Source organism: Synchiropus splendidus, chromosome 8 (assembly GCF_027744825.2).
Source record: "Synchiropus splendidus isolate RoL2022-P1 chromosome 8, RoL_Sspl_1.0, whole genome shotgun sequence".
Taxonomy (NCBI): Eukaryota; Metazoa; Chordata; class Actinopteri; order Syngnathiformes; family Callionymidae; genus Synchiropus; species Synchiropus splendidus.
Genome location: NC_071341.1, coordinates 18,156,660 through 18,178,552, shown reverse-complemented (window position 1 = coordinate 18,178,552; position 21,893 = coordinate 18,156,660). Strand labels below are relative to the sequence as shown.

The window sequence follows — 21,893 nt, the reverse complement described above, 5'->3', positions numbered from 1 at the left end:
CCCGGTCTTTGGTTTGGTGGTCTCAACTACAATAGGACTCTCCCCACATACATCTACATACATTTCTACTTCCCTATTTTTTCAAAATAGTCCTTATTTCAAAAGAATATGTTTTGCATCTTTGTCGATGCATTTCCATTTATATAGCCTCTCAACTCAGAAGTTAAACTGCCTTATGCATTACATTTCCCTGGTTCCACTGCGTATGTTGTTTGCTGCCTGGAGGGTGCTCCCCGTCTCAGGGGTCTCCTGCGGCCAGAGATGGATGTGTGGCCCCTGGGAGCCATCGGCGCAGCGAAACACTGATCACGGCAGACAGGCCGGGACGGCTGCATAAGATCATCGCCACCCAGCAGTGGAGTGAATTGCCGCAGTGGCACTTTCACACAACCCTTGACCCCAGCTGTAACCTCTGAGGTCACGATCAAGGTCATGGGTCAGCCATGAGATCGGAGCGCTTACCGGCGACTTCTAGCTTTTTTTCTTTCCCCTGCTTTTGCCTGGTTCTTCAATTCCTCTTCTTCTATGTGTTTTTCAATCGCTCATACTCTCCTACACTGACCGAGACCAATTGAGACATCCCGTCCCTCGGGAGCACAAAAACGGAAAGTAAGAGAAAATCAATATGGAGGATGAGTGAAGACCTGGGGGTCCCATCAAAAACTGCATGCTTCTCCCTGAGCCGGTATGATTCACACAAACACACAAAGAGACACAGCTCTATTGCTCCTGACAAACAGGAAGCTAACAATAAACGCAGACGTGACTGAAGCACCAAACCACATTTAAAGACACGCAGCTTTTCAATTGAAGTGCTTTAACACAGAAAAGATGCCTCCCTGCGCGGCGCTGCTGACTGCTAGGCTGTGTGCTTGATAGCAAAAGTCATTCTTTGAAATGGAAGAAAGAATAGATGAGCAATCCGACTGTGTGCAAATGGAGGTCGCATAGGTGCGGTTTGTGAATTAAAATGGAATAATCTGAAGGAAAATATTGACGGTCATATGAAGGTGGGCTCAAAGAAGAACCTCTGACCCTTCACAATTGCTGCATGTCTGTGGTTTGACCTGAGAATTCTTCACTGTTGAGAAGACTGGCCCTCTTTGCGTTGGCTGCTGCCCCCACCACCAGCTGGATGAATTGTTCAAAACGAGAATGGAAAAGCACAAGGCGGCCCGACCTCCAATACTATTATGGGATTAAATCATTTTCAAGTATTATAAACAAATCAGCATTGTCAATGATTATAGCAAGTCGTAATTTATGAGCGATTATTAGGGGAAGTTAAAGTAAACATTAGCATCAAATACCTCCTATCTACAGTATAGGTATAGAAATCATTTTTTTCTCAAATAATAACCATAAAATAAAGAACAACTGTCACTGAAAGGCCTAAGACCAAACTTTAAAACTGATAAGGTCAAGTAAAATTTGTTAAATTAAGCAAAATATTACAAGAAAATACAACTTCAGGTCTCTTAATGGTTCATTAGTTGAACTGACAAAGTAACACCGTTAAATAAATGAAATACTGTGTAAAATGTCTGTTATGTCTGGAACACATTGATTCTCCTGTGGTCGAACGTTCATGTTGCAATGGCGGCGCCTCATGTTGTATCTATAACTTATGAATTTGCCGTGTTCCTTCAGAACAGAAGATAACCCCGGGCAGGACACAGACTTATGGGCTGGAAATAGAACCGTTCAGATGAAAGGAAGGATAAATAATGCAGAGAGAATACAAAACCTCTTATGGGGTTGACTAGTCACGTACACACTCTGCGATTTTTTTTTTTTTTGTGTGTGTTGCTTCTTTGACTCTGGCGAAGAAAAGTGAATGGATGGAACAGGAAGAAGGAGGACCCAGTGGGGACACACATGCTTTTCGACTCATCTCCCCCGGCTCCTCCTTGTGTGTGCCGCTTTTTCCGCTTACATTCAGACTTTGTGTCATATTTTGGGTCTGTGGGGGGAAAAACTGGTGTCCGAGTCACATTCTTCTGACCACTGACCAGCTGTCTGGGCCCTCAAAGGTCGCCTGGATTCATTCCAACCTGGATTGACAGATTCTCACTTCTATAGTGAGGAGCCACCCACGCCTTAGTTTCTATGTCAACCAAAATCAAATGATTTAAAAGGATTACTAAACATTCATACACTATTTGTCACCCATTAATTAGAGCAATGAAAGAGTATTCACTCGTCGAATCAAAATATTTTGGGGGGTAATTATCTGCACAGGAAGCTGAGTGTGGCAGTTGTGTTTGTGCAGGGAGACACCTAGTGGTCATCAAGCGCAGCAGCATGCTGCTACCTCCTTCCAAGTGGTTCCTGTGAGGTCACTTGAATTATTTGTGCTAATAATAATCGTAGCCAATAAAATAACAATCGTTGGGTAAGAAATAAGGCGAACCAAAGCAGAAGAAGTACTGACACTGCAATGAATAAAAACACTCATCCATGGTGACAACTGGAAGATACACCTGAGTGCCATAACTCTTCAATATAATTTATGGGATCTATCATCTACCAGAGACACTCAACTGTCAAAGAAAGAAATACAGAACAAACTGTCACAAGGAAAAAAGGAAATAAATTATGAGTGTGTAAATAATAATATATTTTTCAGTATATTTTTTACTATTATTTTATTTTTTTATGCATTTAATTACTATAAAAACTATGGCTATGTATATTGAAATGTGCATGAGTGTGTAAGAAAACATACAATATTATTTTGTTTTAAAAATAAAAAGGAGAAGGAAAATAAACTGAAAAAGTCCTTATATTAAGATACAGAGACATTGTTTTTAACAAGGAATACATGACAGTTACAAACTCATGAGGACCAGAAGATCATTGATCCAATCTGTGCAGTTCAAGATCTTTGTGTTCCTTATGATCAGTTTGTATCATCATTAAGCTACAAACCCAGCCACATGAAAGCAGATGGTCTTCCAGCTTGAAGGAAAACCTGGGACGGGCCTGGAGGTTTCCACACTGGCGGACAGAGGTGGATCTATCTGCCTTTGTCTGTGATGGCCGGGACCAAACTGATCCTTGCATTGATGGTCACTTATTTATCAACTCACATCCTTCAGCGTGCCCTTGTTTTGATCGCAATATCTGCGCTCCAGAATGCCTCTGAAGAGCTAAGTCGCTTTGAGATGAGCCTCCACCTCTTCCTGAAACTCACTTGGCTCTCCAAAGCACCAAGTGATCCTTGATGGGAAGTGCTAAAGCACAGCTCTATAGGAAGTAAATCGCCTTCGCTCATTTCATCAACAGGACATCACGCCCCGGTCCATGCTGTTTACACAAGCTAACAGAGCTGGAGAGGCTGCCGGACCTCACAAAAGACCCATTCAGCGGTTCAACTCACTCAGCCCCATGCTGCCACGTCAAAAGTTTTAAAGCAGAAATAGACTTTTCTAGAGCCTGGGCATAAAATCAGGAGGGTGCCACTGTATCAGCTGCTGATGACGGGCTGGGGCAAAGGTCACTCTCTTATTCTTCCTCCTACAATGGCCTGAGAGCGGCACCTGGGAGTGCCCTGAGGTCCAGCAGTTTCCTGAGAGAGTCCGGATCCCGCAGGCACGGATCGGTGGGAGACTCAGATGGGAGTGAGCAGAGCAGTGGGCCTCTCTGCTCCAGCCAACAGCAGAAGTTTCCTTCTGGGGAAATGCTCCTTTCTGCGGCTGTTTATCGTGGGCTTCTTACTCTTGGTGGCACTTGTTCCTCTCTACTTACCCGTACCGGAACCATTTCCATCTGTGGCCGCGAAGAAGAAGCCCGAGGTGACGCTCCTTATATGGACGCATCCGTTTGGTAAGCGCCAAAAGCTGCCGGACTGTTTGACGCGTTTCCGTATCGGTGGGTGCGCGCTCACGGACGACGAGGGCGCGTACCCGCGCGCCGACGCCGTCATCCTCCATCACCGGGAGATTGGCACCGGAGCCATTGACGTGCCTCCGGAACCGCGTCCGCGCGAGCAGAAGTGGATCTGGCTGAACTACGAGTCGCCGTCGCACACGCCGGAGCTGAGTCGCTGGGATGGAGTCTTTAATATGACCATGAGCTACCGGACCGACTCGGATATTTACCTGCCGTACGGTTACCTGCTGCAGGTTCCGGGTGACGGCCTCGGGGCAGCGCCGCCATCGCACCTGCGTAAGCCCCGCCTCCTGGCCTGGGTGGTCAGTAATTGGTCAGAATCTCAGGCGCGTGTGGCCTTTTATGATGAGCTCAGCAGGTTCGTCAGCGTGGACGTGTTCGGCCGTGCGGGTCGAACCATACCAGGAGACAACGGAAGCTCCAGCGTGGTTGCACTGCTGACCCGCTACCAGTTCTACCTGTCTCTGGAAAACTCCCTGCACACGGATTACATCACGGAGAAGCTGTGGAACGCGGTTCGGGCTGGTGCCATCCCGGTGGTTCTGGGTCCATCCAGGCGGAACTACGAGCGGTTCCTTCCCGCCGAGGCTTTCATCCACGTGGATGACTTCCCCACGGTCCGAGAACTGGCTCGGTACCTGCTGACGGTGAGGCGCAACCCGGCCCTGCTTTTGCAGCACCTGAGCTGGAGGGGTCGCTACAGAGTCCACCAGCCCTCCTTCTGGGCCGAACACTACTGCGTCGCCTGCAGGGCGGTGAAACGAGCCAGAGGCCGAACCAGCGTGGTCCGCGACCTCAGCCGCTGGTTCAACTCATGATGTCATAAAGCAAACTGTTACTACTTAATCTCTATTGCTAACTAATAAAGAATGAGAGGATTTATTAAACTTCCACTTCAACTGGTTGGAGTTTTAACTTATACCACTTTTCATGACTGAAACAAACTAAAGCATGGTTTAACTGACTTGTAAAATTATTATTTTTTATTTCTTGCTGAATAAGATCTGTCAATACAACGGTGGGGAAAAAAAACCATGCCTCTCATCACTCTGTCCTTCTGTCCTCTCACGTCAGTCTAACCAGGCAGAAGAAGCCAGCATGGACGAGCGCGTGTGGCTGTGGGATTCACTCCATCACAAGCTGTGATGTGGATCATTTGAATTTACACCTCTTTGTGTTCTGCCCTGTTCCACAATTAACACATTAGCCCGTCAGATGAGATGTCACCTCAGGCGGAGGACGTTGTTGTTCCCCACGACGAGCCTGAGCAGCTGTTCAAACCGCTGATGTCTATCAGTTGTAATGTTTTCAGACCACTTCGACGGACACTTGTCTCGTGGTTTCCACTTCAGGGGCTTTGCACATGGTATAGAAAACAAAGAATTAAAGCTGCGTTAGGATCCAAATTGTGGCGGAGTGAGTGAGATTTTGTAGCGTCCCACTATAATAGTTGAATCTGAAGAGATAGTACCGGCATCTGTGGCATTCAAACAATGGCTGTGCCACACTAGAGTGAAATACTCAAACACAACGAACCAGCGTTGCACCAAAGTAGCATCACAGCTAACGACGAATGTGGAATGAGTAGATATTATAAGTTCTTTGTATTGTCTTTTTGTTATTTAAAATAATAAATCACAATATATTGCTGTGATAACTGTATCACAATTCATTGCGATCAGTTGTATCGTCACTCCTACGATGGGAGGAGTATCACCAGATTGTGTTTAACCCAAAAACCTGTCACAGCTCCACTATATCGACTGCTTCAGGAGCGCTGAACCATCAGTGAATGTTGCTGTCTTCAGTTAAGCAAGTCAAATGTTATTTGACGCATATTGCTGTGAACCAAGTCGAACCTCTGACTCAACCCATCTTGTTCGCTGGATCTTCTGTTAGCATGTTGTAGCTTGAAACTGACTGAATCGGGAGGAACTCAAGATCACACTGTTTGTAAACAGAGTACAAGTACATCCGACTTACGACCTGCTCGACTTATGTCCACCAGTACTTACGGCCGCGGCCAGCAGATGCTTATTTTTTTTAGTTCAATGTCGGGCACCGCAGCACGTAGCAGCCCGGCAACATGTACGACAGTTACGGCAGCACAGTATCCCAGCATCTCACTCTCACACAGCCATCTACCACTACAATAGTACCTATAACCCTCACGTCGGCTATTTTGAATGGCATTCGACTTACGTCCAATCTGACTTAAGACCGGTTGGTCGGAACCGATCCCCGTCGTAAGTTGGATGTTACTTGTACAGTTGTTTGCAGAAAACTCCCAATGACACATTAAAAAAAGATCCACAACATCAGTGAGGCTTCTACTGGGATTCGTTGACCAGTTCTGATATCCGACCCCACAACTAAAAATGTAGTTTTCCAACAAACATAACTTTACACGCCTCTGCTGTGAGCCATATTTTTTGTCGACTATAAATTGGTCTATTAAGCTCCCATTTTCACTGCATGTAAATCACGCTGACAAAATTCCTCTACTGCCTTCCATTCCTCTTCTTTTCAGCTCATACCTTCACCTTAGACCCACTATAAATCATTATGTCATCAGCAAACATCATCATCCCGGAGCCAAGCCTCACTGCTCATGGTATACTTTACAAAACACTTAAATGAGAAGCACAGAACATTCAGGAATCGAGTGTCTAGTATGAGGAGTTTCAATCACAGATTCAACTTCCCATTGAGGCTTGTATCCGCATCAGATGAAGAAGGGAAACCAAGTTTAAACATCCAGAAACATGATTCTTTGAACACTAAAGTGGCCCAACCTTTCGCGTAATACATCTCCGAAAGATTACACACACACACACACACAGAGCTTCTCAGTGACTGTGTAAAACAACCTCAATTCCACGAAGGTCTGTGACCCCGGAGCAGCGGGAGTCTTCATGGGGGAATGACTGAGTGTGATTTCACACAGTCTGCACAAACACAGCCCAGATGACTCCAAGGTCTGACTTGGTATTCATCACACAGATAAGTATGAAATACAGCGATTTTCTATGTGAAGCGAATTATCAGAAACATTCCTGTGCGCTGATAAAACATGCTTCAGCACGGACCAGGAAAGACAGACACAGCAACTCGTCTTGTCGTTCCTTCTCCTGCAGGATTAAGTATGATCACATGTCACCGGCCGACAAGTTTACAGAGGCCGGGGTGAGTTGTTGCCTAGCAACAAGGTGAAATATTGGAAGTATCAATAGATGATAGTGGAAAGCACCGGCGCTTTTGTCGGAGGTGAACGCTGACGAATGCAGCGAGTCTGAAGCAATTTAATTTGATTTAAACCTCTTAAGTACAAACAAAGGCTTATTACAAAGATCCCTCTCTTCAGTAACACTGCCATTCATAACCTGTGTGGCCCCTGGCGAGAGACACACTAATCTCATTTGTGCGGCAACAGATGTTTCTCTTAAAAACATCCGTCCGGCGGCCAGTGAGCAGCCCGTCCCTCAGAAGATCAAACGGCGCCGTTTAATCACAGGGAGATCTGTCGCTGAGGAGCCGGCCGGAGCCGACATATTGACTTACAGTGGACTTGCAATGTTGTGAAACATAAACCCTCTTGCACACATGTTTCATGAACAAGCTTTCATGTCGCGGGGATGAGAAGGCGGCGCGAGGGGAGGGCTCTGCGCACCAGAAGAAAAGGCATTAGAAACAACAGAAACGCCGGACAAATAAACAGCAGAGTGATTCCCATGGCGGCGCGGCGCAGTAATCTGACGGCTGGTTTCCCATGGCTGTGTCTCACTGCCCCACAGACCTCCACTCTGTCTCACTGATGGTTCCTGTGATTGCAATCATCCATCTTACTGTCAGAGGCAAAAAAAGGGCAAGAAAGGGGAAATCACACGCACCATCTCTCTCTCTCTCTCTCTCTGTCTCTCTCCCCGGCGTCCAGCAAACAAGCCGCCCCACTGTGAGCGTCGCAGACCCTCTCCAGTGGGCAACACAACAGCGTGTGTGCCATCTTCAGAGGGAACATGTGTGGGTGAAGATCTTTGGTCGCCTGTGCCGCCCATTATGCTGCATGATCAGTCAGTGGAGTGCGCATGGGGGAAGCGCTGGACATGTCTGATCTCGCAGCTGATCAAAAGCAGCAGAGACTGGGTCCCTTGTGGCCTCATATCAACACGTCTCTGTTCAGTAGACAGGAAAAACAAGGGAGCCAGACAAAAGAGGAGAGAGGCATAAACAGGCCGAGATGAAAGGAAGCAGGGAGAGGAGAGAGTGAAATCTACAACACATCATTTATCTCTTTCGTCTGATGAGCTAATTGAAAGCCAAAAGCCAATCTGGAACTTGTCCGCGAATAATGTGAGCCGGCAACATGGCAGCTCTTGTTTCACGCCGTCGTTCTCTTTCTAGAACTAGCCACCTCTCGCAAGTCACCTGAGTCACGGAGGGCCGACCCCCAGCGCGAAGATGAGTCAGAAGGAGCTGAAATGAAACCGCTTCACCTGCTTTCTCTCCAGATGCTGTTTATTTGGAGGCGCCGAAGCCTCATTACAGTTTACAAGCTGACGCTGCGCCGTGTGACACGGCGAGGGCTCAGGCAACGTGAACTCCTGAATCGAACATTGTGTAACATATGTCTCAAACAGATGTGCAACGTGACAACTTCAGAATTTAAAAAATAAGTCAAGTAAAACATGTTTGGCACTGACAGACACATAAAATAAGACGAGTCGAGAGGGAGGTTTGGTGTCTACAGAGGCAGCAGACGTTTCCTCTTTATGGCGGGGAGCAGCGACTCCAGACTGTTGCCGAAGCCTGACCCCTCAGAGTTTTCTGTGGAGGGGAAAAGAAGCTTTAAACCAGATCAAAATCTACACTGGTTTAAATGCAGTTTGAGGCTGAGTCTCCTCACCATAGACTCCGACCATGTGCTCCAGCATCAGGACTCTCTCTGCCAGGATTTTCAGGGCATCCCTCAGCTGGTGCACCACTTCACCCTGAACACAGGCCTCATGTTAACCACAGAGAATTCTCACGTGAGCATGGGAGGAAGTGGTGGTTCTGTACCTCCTTCAAACATTCACCTTGCTCTCCCTTTGGACCTGGAGGCCCCTGTGGAAAGAGATTTCCAATACATTTACATTTTTTTTTTTAAATCTCCCCCTACCCCTTCTTCTGCTTTGACTTTGGGCACTATCTCCCAGCCTTTATTTCATTAATAATAAATGTTAATGAAATAAAATCACACACTATTTTTTAATAAAATAATGATAATAAGTGATAATTTTAAACAAAATACATAAATAAATTAAATCAGTTTGACACACTGGAACATGCGTTTTGTTACCATTCTGCTAAATATAATTTAGGTTGCTGTGATGTGTAATAGAGCTGAATCTATTTTTTTAAACAGATTGATGTTCTCCTTTATTTAATTTGGTTTTATATATTTTTATTTCATTATTTTTCATTCTTTGTTACTTCCTAAAACACAATACACTAACTAAAAACCTGTTTTTAATCTAGCTAAAAAACAGTTCTATATAAATAAATACATTTTCTTATTGTCAGCTTTTATTTTATAAGTGTATTGTGTGTTTATTATGTTGTTCGCATTTTTATCTTTTATCTCATGTATCAACAACATTATTTAGAATCATTTTTTAAAGACTAGAATGTTGTCTTCATTGGGAGGGTGGACTCACAGGCAGTCCAGTCTCGCCTGTGGCACCTGGGACTCCCTGGTGGAAAAAAGCAGGAGAAAACATGAGTCGTCACTTCTATCACACCAATCTGCCACTTCACAGGATCGTGTGTGGAGATGGAGGATCTTCTTCATCTCCTCATCAGAGTATTGGCAGTCGTGAATTGCGCTCACCTTCTCACCCTGGTCACCTTTAGGTCCGACGTCCCCCGTCTTCCCCTGGGGTCCCTCTTTACCCTGATGGTGGAACAGGAATGTTAACAGGCCCAAATATGATCCCTGACAGCAGAATAGCACTCACGTCCCGTCCTGGTAGACCTGGACTTCCTGCAGGTCCTCTGAGTCCTGGAGGTCCTGCAGAGATATTTGTCAGTATGTCCATAACAGACTGGGTGTTGTAAGTGTAAATACTGTACATGGAGGAGAAAAAGTACCTGGAGGACCCACTTGACATGTGGGATCTGGGGCGCCATCTTGACTTCTCCTGTTGTCCTCTATCAACACAAAACGGATACATTCTTATGACCCGAGTTAGATTCGAACCATGAGTCGTAAACATGACTACTTTTTAACATGTAATGTATTTAACTTCTACCTCATCTGTAGACACTAACAAACATATTTTACAGCATGCGCCTCTTAAGTCACGTGACGCACGAAAGAAGAAAAAACAGCGCCATCTGCAGTCATTGGGTTGTCACGCATCTCTGTGTGAGATTCTTTGATGGCGAGCACAGGAAAAAAAAAAAAGAATTATCGTGACCTATTGACCTTTTGATCAAACATCTCCGTGAGTCATGAAGCGGTCACTAAAGTGGCTGGTTATTTTGAGCCGGCAGGAAGTTGTTAGGCAGAGTTAGAAGAGATAAAGAGCATGTTTTCTGCAGCGTCCAGGACGTTTAATGACTCAAGAGGACAGTAAATTAAAGTCAAGACTCTTGAAGTTGCCATTCAGAGGTCTCGGCAGCACCTCACAGGAGGTCCTTTTTTCCAGAGGAGTTGAGACATTGGAAGTCAACCCTGAGACTCTCTTCCACATGAGATCCACTCTGGCAGTGATGGACAGGAGCAGCTGCTTGATCTAAAAGGGGCCCCCATTAAACCTAGTAGTAAACGCTCCGACATGTTGTATTTTCATGGAAAACATGCGAGCGGTGGAGGCAGAGCCCTGTTCTCAGCATGCAGGAGAGTTTAGAGAATGAAAGCCAGCCACACTTCCACTTCCTCTCCACTTCACCATATGTTGAGAGTCGACCCCCGACAGCCCCCCTCTCTCATGTCGAGACAGCACCGTTACTTTGTGGCTGCAGTCCACACAAGCCGGTCTAGAAGGAGCACTGCTCCCTCTGGAACTAATTTTCTCATGTTAGAGCCTCCTCCTCCTCCTCGAGTCTGGCTCCCTCCCCGAGAAACTTCACATGAGTGGCTCCTCTTTGCTCCAGACAGATTTTGGCTCCGGGCCACAGCCTGTTCTCCTAAAAACGCAGACTGTTGTGCTGACAGCTAACAAATTAGGTCTGATTTACAGCCAGTCACCCCCCTTTCTCTGTTAACACGGTCCCACAGACCCAAATCTGCATAGCTCCAGATCCACAGACACGGTCCAAGGGCCTCTCGGAGGCAGGGACCGCCAAGAACTTCATCTGAGCCAGCAGAGCCCAAGAGGGGGAAGATGGAGGTCTGCTGCCCCCTGCCGGTGAAACATAGCACTCGCTTTTGTCTCACCGTTTGGCAACTGAACTGCGGGACCACGTTCGATGAGTTGAACATGTGAGGAGTTTTAACTGTTTTATCTTGCCATCAAGTGGGGAAATGCAAACGTAGCAGCATGTAAGTAACTAATACAGTCATTAGCAAACGTATTTCCGTCTCTTATATGAGAAGGTCGCACAGAATATAGAAAAAAAATCAACAAGTTTTTCTTATACAACACGCAGAATCTATTTTCCCTCCGGTAAGAAATAATGGATAGACAATGAATCCATTTGTACAACAGACATGGAAAACAACACAAGAGAAGTGACCAGGCCCCTCTCTTTGCTCGCTGCCAGGGGCCAACTGCCTGCTCAGCTGCAGCACGATCCATTTTTAAAAGCTGTGCTATGGTGACATTTCTGGACAGAAAGCAGGGCATCTATGTTTGATACTGACGTGGAAAAAGGGAGGCACAGAGGTCACGTGAGGTACAGCATTTAGGCAGCCCTAATGAAATCAGATCAAAACTACAGAAGCTTTTTTTTTTCAATCTATCATTGCTGTTTAAATTCCAAAAAAAAGCTTTTATGACGTATATATTGAGAATCTTCCTACAACTGAAACAATATATAAGCAACATATTTGCGTGGTTATAACATCATGGCACTTTATTCCAGTTTTCACCTTGTTTTGTAATGATATAGTCACAACATTGAAGTTCACTTTCCTCTGTCCTCTCCATTCAGAGAACATAACGTGGCGGCCCCTTACAAAATGTAACTACCCGCCCCTGGTGTAGATTGAAATTCCATGTGTCAAATCTGTTCAGACTAAAGCCACACAACTTTCTATACTATAATTGGTAACTGTTTGTGGGAGCTTCTGAATTCTTACAGATGTTCTAGAATGCTAGGAAAAACCTTCTAAATCTGAGTGTTTCTCCAGCTCATAAGACGTGTGGAATGTCAGCTGTCAGTCCCACACACAGGACCCACCTGCACTTGCGGCCGCAGCAGTGAAACCTCGACGTGGAACAACTGGTGATCTAAAATAACGAACAACAAAAATGACTGTTGCAGCTCTGCTCCGCCTAAATAGTTGCCTCGACAGAAGTGAAGTTCCTGAGGTTTCTGCTCCACTGAAATACGACGGAGCGAACGTCTGGACCGTGTCTGCATCTACAGGGGTGTGGTTTCTCAACGCCTCATTGCAACTTCATGGAAGTCTCTCTGGAGCGAAGCCACAAACAGAAACAACAGTCAAATGTCTAACTATCCCAACACATTCTTTAGCTCGGATACAGCTGCACTTACCGCCCCCCAATAAGTCTATGGAGCATTTCCGGTGATCGCAGGGGCAGATATGCCTCTTCAGACTCACATTCCGATGTAACTATCAACCATTGAGTCAGAAACCAAACTTCAACTTGACCCATACACTTGTTCTGACAATAGCTTAAACCCAGCAGACCAGTCATGTCCCCCGAAGTCGACTGAGGCAGGGCATGAGTTTGGATGCCTTTTTTTTGGTAATGGTTTTCTGTTTCCTCGCCTGTAGCACTGCACATGGATAAATTCATTGGATTGTCTGCAGTCTACTGCCTTTGACTGGGCTTGGATTGGCTACCAGTCCATCACATGGCACAGATAGACTGACAACTGCATGTCTCATGACGTTCCCACAGGATTAATGGAAGTGCTCCAGTGTTCCCTATGACAAGAACTGATTATAAATAATGAAATTGACAAGTTAATAGACGTTAATGAGTTGACCCATTGTAAAGGTCGAGTTAGCGATGTTAAAAAATCCATTGCTCTGGTATGGATTATTTAAGATTTAGTGTTAAAAATGAGCAAACATAATGTGAAGCATTTAGGATTTCCACTTCCACAAAATGATTGTATTATTCTTTGAATAAAAAAATGAAAATATAGCGCGAGTTTCGAATGTTTTCGTCTCGCCTGAACATCGTGTCAGTGTTTATTTATATTAGACTCGGAAGCTAACTATAACTAACCTTAAAGAATGTGGTAAAGACGCTCAAAACAGTGAGGTGGAGACAGTAAAGCTGCGGCTAAATGTAGATGGTAACTGTTTTCAGAGCCCCACCAAATTTAAGCTTATATGCCGTTGTCCAATGTTGAAGGTTTGATTTAATGTTCAGGTTGATTCCAACTGGAAAATACTTGTTTGCCGGTGATTAAAAGGATTTAAAAAAAAAAACACTCCAAATTCAGCTTCATTTGAATTCCTCGCGCTTCAGCTGTTTATAGAATCTGCAATTATCGCTGTCTTTTTTGGTTTATGGGCAAACAAGTCTGGTGCGAGAGAGTGTGGTTCAGTGGCGTTCAGTTCAACACGCTCTGCAGTATCTGTCAAAGCTTCCATTCTCTTTTGACATCTTTGATGTGATCATTGATGTTAGGAACGGTTCTTAAAATACTGAGCTTCATTGCTCACGAGGAAGTCGGCCGAGTCTTTGTCATCCATCCAGACCCACAAACCATGCACCATCCACCATATCTCATTATACCATAAAGCTCACCGCAGAGAAAACACCATACTTGAGTCACTCTAACACGACCAGAAATATCCGTCTACGATTTCCATCTCTGGAGGTTGGAATTTAATTACGCTGGGCAAGAAACCCAAACTTCCGCTGTGTTGGAGCCGACATTTAGAACGCGGCCGCGGCTATAGGGTGTGTTTGGATCCAGAATGAGTCCATGGCAACATAAATTGAGATTATTTTTCTTGGATTGTTCACATCTGGGAAATATTCCAAACTGTGTTGACTTAAGCGCGGAGCCAAACAAACAGGAATCTGAGGGGAACCCGCTCAGCTGTGGGGTTTGGGTGAGATGCTCACTTCAAAAAGACAATTCCTCACAGAGTATTTTGTTCCGCACCACCACTTACGGAGGGCATATTTATAAAACAGGCTGCGTGGAAGATCATTTGATGTTCAAACAAAGAGGAGAAGACTGTTGTATCAAACTCCCTCCAGACAAAATACAGAGTAATTACCATCAATGATTCTTGGGAGTATAATTTTAAACCCAAACAGTGACAACAGCGCATTTATGCAGTTTCAAAAATAGACTTGAAGCAAAGCAGCAGATGAGACTTAATGTATCCTTTAGTATGGAGAAGGCTCTGAAAGATGTGAAGCAGAGACACTGAATTCTCACATCTCAGGTCCTCAGAGAGTAGGCAACTTCAAAGGGCATATTGGAATGGCTACTTCCAATTCTCTTCTCACCTGGGTCATGCAGGTGCTGAGCCCAAGAGGATCCATCCATCCACCCATCCATCCATCGATCCATCCATCCTCATCCGCTTATCCATGATGTTTTAAAAGCACAAACGTCACCACCCATCAGACCCTTCTGGTGTGCTATCAGCTTGAGTTGTAAATGCCATTACAATTTTTGAACGTTCCAGGACTTGGTTCTGGAGTTCAGATTCACAGAGCTTGTCATAACTGACTGATGGAAGGCCAATGGTTCAATGGACTAGACGGGTGTTGCTTGTCCCACAGTGTTATGTTCTATGTTTTCTTGAGCTTTTATTTTGTTATTTCCAGTTCTCCTGTCTGTGGTTTTCTTTTCCTTTATTGCCTCCAGCTTCATAGCAGCGCAACTGGAGCTCATCCGATGATCAAGCTCGCTGATTTCTACACCTGGGTTCCAGTCAGTGCTGCCAGATGGTTGCTCCGCATCTTCTGGTAAAGTTCCCCTTGAGATCAAGTTCTTCAGAGTGGCCATGCTGCTTCCTCGGTTTTCCTTCCAGCGTATTCTCCGTCCTTTTGCTTTCTGTGAGAGTTTTTTGTACTCGCGTCTTGCTTTGTCTGGTTGGCTTTTTCTTCCTCGGGTGTGTGTTTGAGTCTTCCACCACTGAGCGCTTTTCGTTGTTTGGGCCTCGCGAGTTTATCCGAGTGCGTTTTTGGTTGTCCCTGTGAGTTGACTTGACACTAATTTCTTTTCTGTTTCAGGTTTTTCCCCGTCCTTGAGTGTTTCCCTCGCTCTGCGTTTGAGTAGCAACATCTTTAGTTCCTCGTTTCCTGTCTGTACCCTGTTATTTTCTTGTTTGTTGTTCATTAAATCTTGTTAAACTTATCTGTGTTGAGTCTTCTGTGTGCCAGTTGCAATTTAGCACTTGGGTCTGTTCACCAGTAAGGCAAAACGTGTCCGCCTGGCTCTATATTTACGAACGTTGTAAATCAATCTACGTTTGGGGCGATGAATCTGAGAAGTCCCAGTTCACTGCATAAATCACAGTGTGATGATAAACAGAGGATCTCTGAGTGACAAATCCCTGGATGGCCTCTGGTCAGGAACGAGTTCCCTCTGTGTGGTGGGTGGCCACAAACCAAAATTTCCCTCCTGAGTTGAGCTGTCAGCATCCCAGAGTCCTGTTTTCTGTCGATTCTGTAACAAGTGGTCAGCTATTGCTGGCAGGGAGAGCAGCTGGCACAGCACACCGACCCACACACGACACGGATGAACGCAATGTCACCAACTCTTTCACTCACTAGGATGGAAAAAAAGATTGGAGGAAGCAAGCATGCAGAGGTGAGGCGGGTCGGAATGAAGGATTTTCTGTTTTAAAAGACAGGAATACAGGCTTTTGCCACCTTCACCTTCACAGTCATATTCATACCTTCACAGAGCATATGTGAAGGTGACAGGAACAAACATCTACTCAGCTTACATGGACTTGAGCCCCCATTCAAGGCTTTGTTAACAAGTCCTTGCATCCCAGGGGGCCTGAGAAGTGGAACCAGAATCCCTTTAAGCCAGTACCAGAGATGAGGTTAGATGACATCATACGAGCCTGTCATCGTTCTGTTTGATAAAACATCTGACTCCAGGCAGGCAGGCAGCAGTGTGTGTGGCTTCACTACGTCACGTCTACAGTCCCTGCTGGATGGGTGACGCGAGACGCCACAGATCATGAATCAATCAGATGTGAGTGAGCACAACTTCTGAAGCGGAGTGTTGGCCTTCCGTCCATTGTCTGCTAACACGAGCGCCACTTAGTCTTTGGGGCTGTGAGGTGTCACTGCCCCAGTGCCTGCTGGATCTGCTTCACCAGGGACCTGCCAAACACCCAACCTGCTTTAAATGGAGCTCCACCTGGATGGTTGACTTCACCCTGATCTCCAAGAGTAAATCCAGACTCCTTGTGACGGACGTTCATCTCTAGCATCGGTTAGCAACTGATAAACTGTGGGCATCTCTTTTCAGCTCAGCTCTTTCCTCATCCCAACAGAACTGCATTCTTCCCTACATCCAGTCAACAGAGAAGAAGTAATATCTTCACCTGGTGCTGGCTCTGAAACGTCCCCCAACCACTGCAGAACAAGTTAATTTGTCTATTTAATGACCACAATTCCATGTTTTCACTCCCACTACAGCACAACAACAGTTATTAGTGTCTAAATTATGCTTGTAAACTACACATTAATGTAGTTTGTTAAAACTACTGCCACATTAAACCACATTTGCTACTCTGGCAAAAAAAAAAAAAAATAGTCGTAACACAGATGGGCACAATCATTTTCTAAAGAACATGAAGCAGTAAATCGAACCCACTCATAAGTCTGAATCTATCACACAATTGTATCCAAATTTACTGCCGACAATAAAATAATTGTAATTTTTACAGGCTGTTCGGATTCACAGTTGTAATCCTGCAACAGGGGGAGGCGAGTTCATCTTCATCTCTCGCAGATTTATTTGCCTGACTCAACTTGTGCTGACTCAGATGTTTCCACTGTGATCCAGACACTAAATCTCATTCACCAAAATGACGTATTATTAAACAATGGTGCTCAAATTCATTCATTTTGATCAAGATATGAACAATTCCGTCAGCTGCAAAAGTCACTGTTCAGGACTGGATTTCTTCACCTTACAAAGTCACTCATTATCTTAGTCATGGTCATGCTTTCAAGGTCTGTTTCTAATGTAAGATCCAAGACCCCAGTCGTATCAGCATCGAGATGTTCCGCCATGTCAAAAGAGCTTTATTTGTTGTTGCTGTTCCCAATCAATCTCTGCACAATCATGCGTAGAAAAACACACTTCCTTCCTCTACAGCTTCCAAACGATAGGAAATACAGCGCTGTCCGACAGATCTGCAGCCTTGCCGCCCCCCTGGAGGGTTCCTGAGATGATGAATAATAATCATAAATTCAACAACCAAGGGATGTAATGTAATGGAAGAGAATGTTCTTTTTCCTGGAGGCAGAGAAGACGGTTTGCTTTAAAGAACAGTACAGGTCAAGCATCACAGTGGCCATGGTGCTTCTGTCACACCTGCAAACTGTGCAGCCATTTTCAATCGTTCCCACCGACATACAATAACCTTGGACTGAATTCAAGGTCAGCTGATCCCTGTCTTCCTGCCTGCACATGGACCATCTAGCCCTTGTGACGGTTATTCTGCCCGGGCCTCACCTCCTGGGTCATGACGCGGATTCGAGACCCAACTCGCACCACCTACACCAGTTACTTCCTTTGCGCTCCAAAAGCACATGATAATCAACAATGAGATCATTTGTCCATCTTCTGTCGAGGTGTGGACACCGTGGACAGATCACAGGACACAGTCATTCATTTACCTTTGTCCATTTTTGGACTGTGAGTTCGGTCTCAAGATATTTAAAGTAAATATGATTTCATTCGGATTAAAGTCACAAAACTTCAACAGGTGGCAATGCGGCCACCAGTAGATGGCAAATACTTCACTCTGAGCAACATGTTTACATAACATTAAGATTAAGATTAAGATTAGATTAGATTAGATGGTTTTGAATTCATGAAGACATAGGCGGAGCAAGAGTTAGAATAAGACATTAGCAGATTCAGAACAGTGATGTTCAGGTTCTGATGGAGATCGTACAGTGGACGGCAGCAGTCAGCGGCGCTGCTTCTGAGCGTAGCGGCAGCGCGTCCGTTTGCGTGAGAGCTCCACGAGAAGCACATCGTGATAGAGGTAGCGTCAATGTAATACAAAATGCTGTAAAAGCTGCGGGATAAATTACAGCGCGGAGAGAAGTGGATGCAACAGTGGTGCTCACTGTCTTGTTGTAAATCGTTGTCATCATCATTGTTGCTTGAAGAAATGATGAAGAAAGTCACAAGCGAGTCACTATGGCAGACACCAGGTGGCGTTAATATACGGATTAGATTACATTAGATTAGATTAGATTGTGACTTTATTTCCATTTGGGTCACAGTTGCTGCTGCCTCTCAATATAGTGACAACAAAGTTGAATATTTCAGTGAAAAAAACTCTTTGAGGACCCTCCGTATGCTTCAGATGAACCATGATACTTGAACACCAAAAGAACAGGATGACATCATTGATATCTTATTAGCTCAATATGAATATCAGCTTCAACACTGTGTCAGTTTTCTGCTCACACATTGTTTTGCTGTAGATTTAGATTGAAGATAAGGTTTGATGATACATCATGATGAAGGCATGTGGCTGTCCAGAACATTCTCAGACTCGATTGGTCTGATGTAAGACCGGCTTCGGTTTCAGAGCCGTAATGAGATTTAGCACGGTCACCTATGTTACAAAGACCTGGAAGAGCAGCGTCACGCTTGTCTGTGAGGCCACTTTCCCACACGAGGGCAGGTCCGGCTGCCGTCCCACCAGCTGTAGCAGCTGTGGACTAGATCTTTAAATGGCTGACACACTAACCCGTCCGAGGCTCTTCCCAACAACGCATGCCCCATCTTTAAAGTCTCCTCGCAGGATTCCGTCTTTGCATGTGGGAATGATTTCGCTCTCCAGCAAAAACTCTAATCGCAGCAACCTTCAACAAACAGCTAAATTACTTCTTCACACTCAAGCCGCCACGTTTGGTCTGAGGTGAGCGATAATCTCCGCCATTACAAACTCAGCGGATAACTTTGTGTGAAATAATATCCAGCGCTGGGCGGATAATCCTTTTCAAAGTCTCAGTAAAAATGTCTGTGTTTGTTCCATTAGCATTAGCCTGCGCTTTCTCAGGCTGGTGGCTCTCCAAGCGCAACAACTCTTAATTTAATTAAAAACAGTGTGTGACCGTTATTAAAAACCGAGGTACTCCTGAGGACATTTTTGGGAGAAGATGTCAGCCTTTCCAAATCGATTAATATGTTCATAAAAGTGAAATTAATCCAGATTCACATTTGAACATTAAGCCAGTACAAATTTGTTTTTCACTTTGGCTCTTACAATGCATACATGCTTCAACTGTTGCAGTGCATTATGGGTCATGTGACAATTAATGAGTCAAGGGTTTCGTTTAGTCAATAATATCCTGAATTTATGGAGTTAAACTCAATAGCTTCATGTCAAACACAGCTCTCCAAGTGCACTATAAGTCCTCAAGAAGACCCAGTTGAATGTCTTCATGCAAGTCATATTGCAAGTTTCTCTGGATTCAAGCGCCCAGAGGAACATCACCAGGTCTGGTCTTGGTGGGACACTGATGGATTGCTTTTTTTTTTTGCTTTTCCAACCTGCATTTGTCAGAGTTGAAGCATTCTACGGTGGGAATTTGGAGATGGGGGATTGGAAGCAGCTGGTGCAATGGTGAGTTCTCAGATCAAATGTCTCGCCTAAGTCCAACCATGACCATAAATATCACGGCCGAAAGAAAAAGATCAAAGACGAGGGAGAAACTTCAGGCCGGCGCGACATGTCGATGACAAGTTCTCAATTTGAAGAGCTCTGGTTACTTCTGTCAGTTGGGGACTATGGCAGACTCTTCAGACCTAATCCCCCTCTGATGTGACCTCCCAAGGATCATGAGAGCTGGAACCATCTCAGGTTCTGTGCCTTTCAGACAGCAGTTTGGGAATGAACGCTCAGTGAACAAAGGAATTCGAGGTCAGAAAGACTTTGCTTGGAGACCACCAAGAACATCCTCCTGCTCTGATGTGTCTGTGACACGAAACATGATTATGAATGAAGTCTCTTCTTGGGGAGTAGTTTCTGTGCTCTAATGTTCCTGTCTCTTTTGCTTTCTTTAGTTCTTTGCTTCTAACAAACCTGAAGACATTTGAAAGCCATTAGGGTAAAATGTACCGAAACCACAAAGAGCAGGATTCTCTTTCAACTCCTGTTTCACGGCCGTCTCTGCGCCCAAACTTAATTAAAATCAGACTTAATATAAAACAATGATTACATCAGAGGCGGCGGGCGGCAGCACAGTAGCACAATTAACTGTAAACCCAACAACAACATTGATGTGGTTGAAGCTGCTAAGAGGAAGCAGATGGGACATCTCAGCGAGGAGACACCCACCTTCTCGACAGTCGTTCCCCACGAACCCTGGGCAGCACCTCCACTCCAGAGCCGTCACCTGCTTGTCCACCACCTTGAAAGTGGGTCGGATCACAGTCCGGTAGCTGCGAAGGAGATGTTACGGAGAGGTTATGGAAATGTCGGAGGGAGAAAATTAGAGGAAAAAGGCTGTCTTCAGAAGGAGACCACAGGGTGGACCCAGGCTTCAAGAGAGACCTGAAGCTTTTTGGTATTCCAAAAAATAACTTTGCTTTTTTGGCAAATGAAGCTGAGTAAGGTCATCAGCATGTTTTTCAGTGAAACCAACTTACTTTTCATTAAAAAAAACACGAATTCGCCTCAAACAATTTAAATAGTTGTCTATTCACCATTCATGCTGCATTATTTATGAACAAGTTAAAAACACCAGTGTTGCAACACGTTCAAATCACACGGACACATCATTGCTGACGTCATCGTCGTCGTCCTCAAAACCGTGTGCGACTCACCTGATGATTTTGGCGCAGGGTCCAGGCCACCTGCAGCCCTGGAAGACCCTCTGCACTGTGGTCTCGGTGCCATTCTGCACCTGGCAGCTCACCGTCTTAGAGACCGTGTACTGGCACCAGTTCCTGCTACAAACGAGACCGGTATGGTACCAGTTGAAACAGCGCTGATGTTATTAAAAAGAAGAGTCTCACCTGAGTTGCGTTCGATTCCCGGAGCCCGGGGGTCCAGTGGTTCCGATCTGCTCAGATTTAATGCGGTGTCTCTGCAGCGTGATGCTGGGGACGTGATATATGAACCCAGTTCCGGATGAGAGACAGAACAAACTCATCCAGATGAGCAGCAGCGCAGAAACCATGCTGGAGTCCATGAGGTCCGCTCGAGTCTGAAGACGTTGGAGCGCGCGAGGGTTTTTGAGGACGAGGTGGTGGTTCGGGTCCACTGCGTGACTCCCCCAACAGTTGACTCACTCCCACACTTGACAACGCGCTTTTCTGAAGTTTGACGGCGAGAGTGCGCAGAGGGGCAGGTGACCCCCCGACACCACTCCCCCAGACAAGGATTTATTCTACTTTATTACACTTAGAAACTGCTTCGATTTTAATAAATTAAGTAACGCAGCATGATGACATCATTCTTCTACGTCATCAGAATCAGATTTATTGCTATGGTCAGTGGGGATCCCACCAACTGGGAAAGTGCTTTGGAATAAAGTGCTGTCAAAAATAAATAAAATAAAAATAAAATGTAAATTTGATTTACAATACAAACAGAATCTTTTGAAATTTAATAGTCTAGTTTAAGTTTGTGG

The 21,893-nt window shown here is 45.1% G+C and overlaps 2 protein-coding genes across 3 annotated transcripts; one reads left to right on the top strand and one right to left on the bottom strand.

Annotated features, from left to right (window-relative positions):
• The first annotated feature begins 3,617 nt into the window (after positions 1–3,617).
• LOC128763454 (alpha-(1,3)-fucosyltransferase 4-like) lies at positions 3,618–5,473 on the top strand. Its single transcript, XM_053872235.1, has one exon. The coding sequence runs from the start codon at positions 3,618–3,620 to the stop codon at positions 4,710–4,712; it is 1,095 nt and encodes a 364-aa protein (XP_053728210.1). The 3' UTR covers positions 4,713–5,473.
• A 2,935-nt stretch (positions 5,474–8,408) lies between these two features.
• LOC128764005 (collagen alpha-1(XXVI) chain-like) lies at positions 8,409–21,600 on the bottom strand. 2 transcript variants are annotated; one of them, XM_053873343.1, is made up of 10 exons: positions 21,277–21,600; positions 21,085–21,210; positions 20,597–20,700; positions 10,024–10,083; positions 9,891–9,943; positions 9,764–9,826; positions 9,591–9,626; positions 8,953–8,997; positions 8,798–8,882; positions 8,409–8,718 (listed from the first exon to the last, which is right to left on the bottom strand). In XM_053873343.1, the coding sequence occupies exons 1-10, from the start codon at positions 21,450–21,452 to the stop codon at positions 8,636–8,638; spliced, it is 831 nt and encodes a 276-aa protein (XP_053729318.1). In that variant the 5' UTR covers positions 21,453–21,600; the 3' UTR covers positions 8,409–8,635. The 2 variants fall into 2 exon arrangements, with proteins under 2 accessions (XP_053729318.1, XP_053729319.1); XM_053873344.1 differs by having other exon boundaries at positions 21,085–21,207.
• Positions 21,601–21,893: the final 293 nt, after the last annotated feature.